The sequence below is a fragment of the Manacus vitellinus genome, unplaced genomic scaffold (assembly GCF_001715985.3).
Source record: "Manacus vitellinus isolate BGI_N305 unplaced genomic scaffold, ASM171598v3 scaffold_74_pilon, whole genome shotgun sequence".
NCBI lineage: Eukaryota > Metazoa > Chordata > Aves > Passeriformes > Pipridae > Manacus > Manacus vitellinus.
The window spans coordinates 241,534-243,552 of NW_021940780.1; the positions used below are offsets into that span (position 1 = coordinate 241,534).

At 48.8% G+C, this 2,019-nt stretch overlaps 1 protein-coding gene across 1 annotated transcript in view; it reads left to right on the top strand.

Annotated features, from left to right (window-relative positions):
- The window catches only part of DUSP11 (dual specificity phosphatase 11), an 8,520-nt gene that overhangs the window by 3,802 nt on the left and 2,699 nt on the right, over window positions 1-2,019 (top strand). The window contains 3 exon segments of the mRNA XM_029964557.1: window positions 605-736; window positions 1,215-1,338; window positions 1,939-2,003. Coding sequence (XP_029820417.1) covers window positions 605-736; window positions 1,215-1,338; window positions 1,939-2,003 — 321 coding nt within the window.

Below are 2,019 nucleotides of genomic sequence, written 5' to 3' on the forward strand. Positions count from 1 at the left end.
GGCTCAGGCTGTGCCAGGGGAGGGTCAGGTTGGACATTAGAGAAATTCCTTCCTGGAAAAGATTGGTTAAAGACTGGAACTGCCCAGGGAGGTGGTGGAGTCCCCACCCCTGGAGGTGCCCAGGGAAGGCCTGGATGTGGCACTCAGTGCTCTGGGCTGGGGGGGATCAGTCACAGGGTGGATTTGATGATCTTGGAGGGCTTTTCCAGCCTCAGTAATTCTGAGATTCCATGGATCTGAGCTGAAGGACCTGGTTTACAGCTTCCACCAAACAGCACCTTCGGTGTCTGGGGGTGTCTCTCACCGTGGTTCTGCCTCAGGGGGAAGTTTTTGGAGACTTTTGGAAGCCCACAGCTGAGCTGTCCCAAAGCCCAGCCCTGCCCATGGCAGAGGTGCAGCTGGATGGGCTTTAAGGTCCCTCCCAACCCAACTCCTTCCCTGATGCCATGATTGGACCCAGTAACTCTGTGTCCACCTGCCTCAATCTCTTCTCCTTCCTCGAGTCCTTCTCCCTCGTCTCCTGGAGTTCTGGAGCAGGAAATTCTTCCCACCCCTCACACACACTCCAATTTAATGTCTGCTCTGAAACATGGTTTCCCCTCAGAGTTTTGACAGGAATCTCCTTCCAGAGGAGAGGTTTTCCCCTCGTGACCTCATCAGGAAAGTCAGGGAGAGGAAGGAGGAGCTGGGGCTGATCATCGACCTCACCTACACCAGGCGCTACTATGGGCCAGAGGTGAGTCTGGGACTGGGAACGGGCAGGATTTGCTTCCAGGAGGAGAACTGGAAGAGTGTGAGGCACTGGAATCTCTGACAGGGGATGAGGTGAACCATTGCAGCCCCATGGGGGTCTTTGTCCTTGCTCAAGTACCACGCTGGGTTCTTCAACCCCAGACCAACCAGCACAAGTTTGGGGATACCCTAAAGCTGCTTTTATGGGATCTCCTGATTGCAAACAGCTCTGAGTGTGTGGATAATTGCTTGGAAAAGTGTTCCAGCCTCTGTGTGCCCTCCCCAGGGAGGAAAGAGAGGCAGAAAAAATAATATGGAATTTTGGTGCTATGTCAGAGGAGTGAAGCAGAGCTTTTCTTACCTAAAACTGTGTTACTGCTCTTTTAGGCTCAGTTGAAAATTTCATTTTCTGGCTTCTGGTTCATTAATAATAAAAAAATCCTTATGCTTTTTCTGGAGATTATGGACTGTGCTTCTTGCAGGAGCTCCCAGCCACACTCTGCTACTCGAAGATCCTGACCATGGGCCACGAAATCCCAAACAAACAGACCATTTTCCAGTTCAAATGTGTGGTAAAGAAGTTTCTGAATGACAACAAAGACAATGGTGGGTGTGGGTTTCCCTGGTGTTCTGGTACTGGGGTGGGCCAGTGGTGTTTTAAGGAACAGCAGGAATTTCTTTTCCTTCCCTTGGCATGGGAATGTCAAGGCAACAGGTTGGGTTTGTTTTAGGGATGGAATTCCTGTCGTCCCTGATAATCCAGGCCAGGTTGGACAGGGCTTGGAGCAACTTGAGACAGTGGTGGGTGTCCCTGCCCCTGTCAGGGACTGGCACTGGAGGGGCTTTAAAATCCTTTCCAGCCCAAACCATTCCATGATTCTGGGATAATTGGGCAGTGAGTGGAACTTTAATTGAGTTTGAGTCACCTGACTGTAGCAGAAGTAACAAGTTCTGTCAGGACTGCTAGTTAGACATAATAGACATAAATAAAGTTAGACATAATAAATACAGTAAGTAAGAGAAGGTAAAAATAAATATTAATAAATAAATTAAGCATAATCAGACATAAATATCATTATGTAATATTGTGTGTGCCCACTTCTGTGTAGTTTATTGGTGTCTGATGGAGGGTTAATGCAGAGGGGCTTGTTTGGGGGGGATTTTGGGGAAAAGACGCTTAAATATCCTCTGATTTGTGTGTTACAGACAAACTCATCGGGGTTCACTGCACCCATGGCTTGAACAGGACTGGATACCTGGTGTGCAGGTGAGTTGTCCTTATCACAG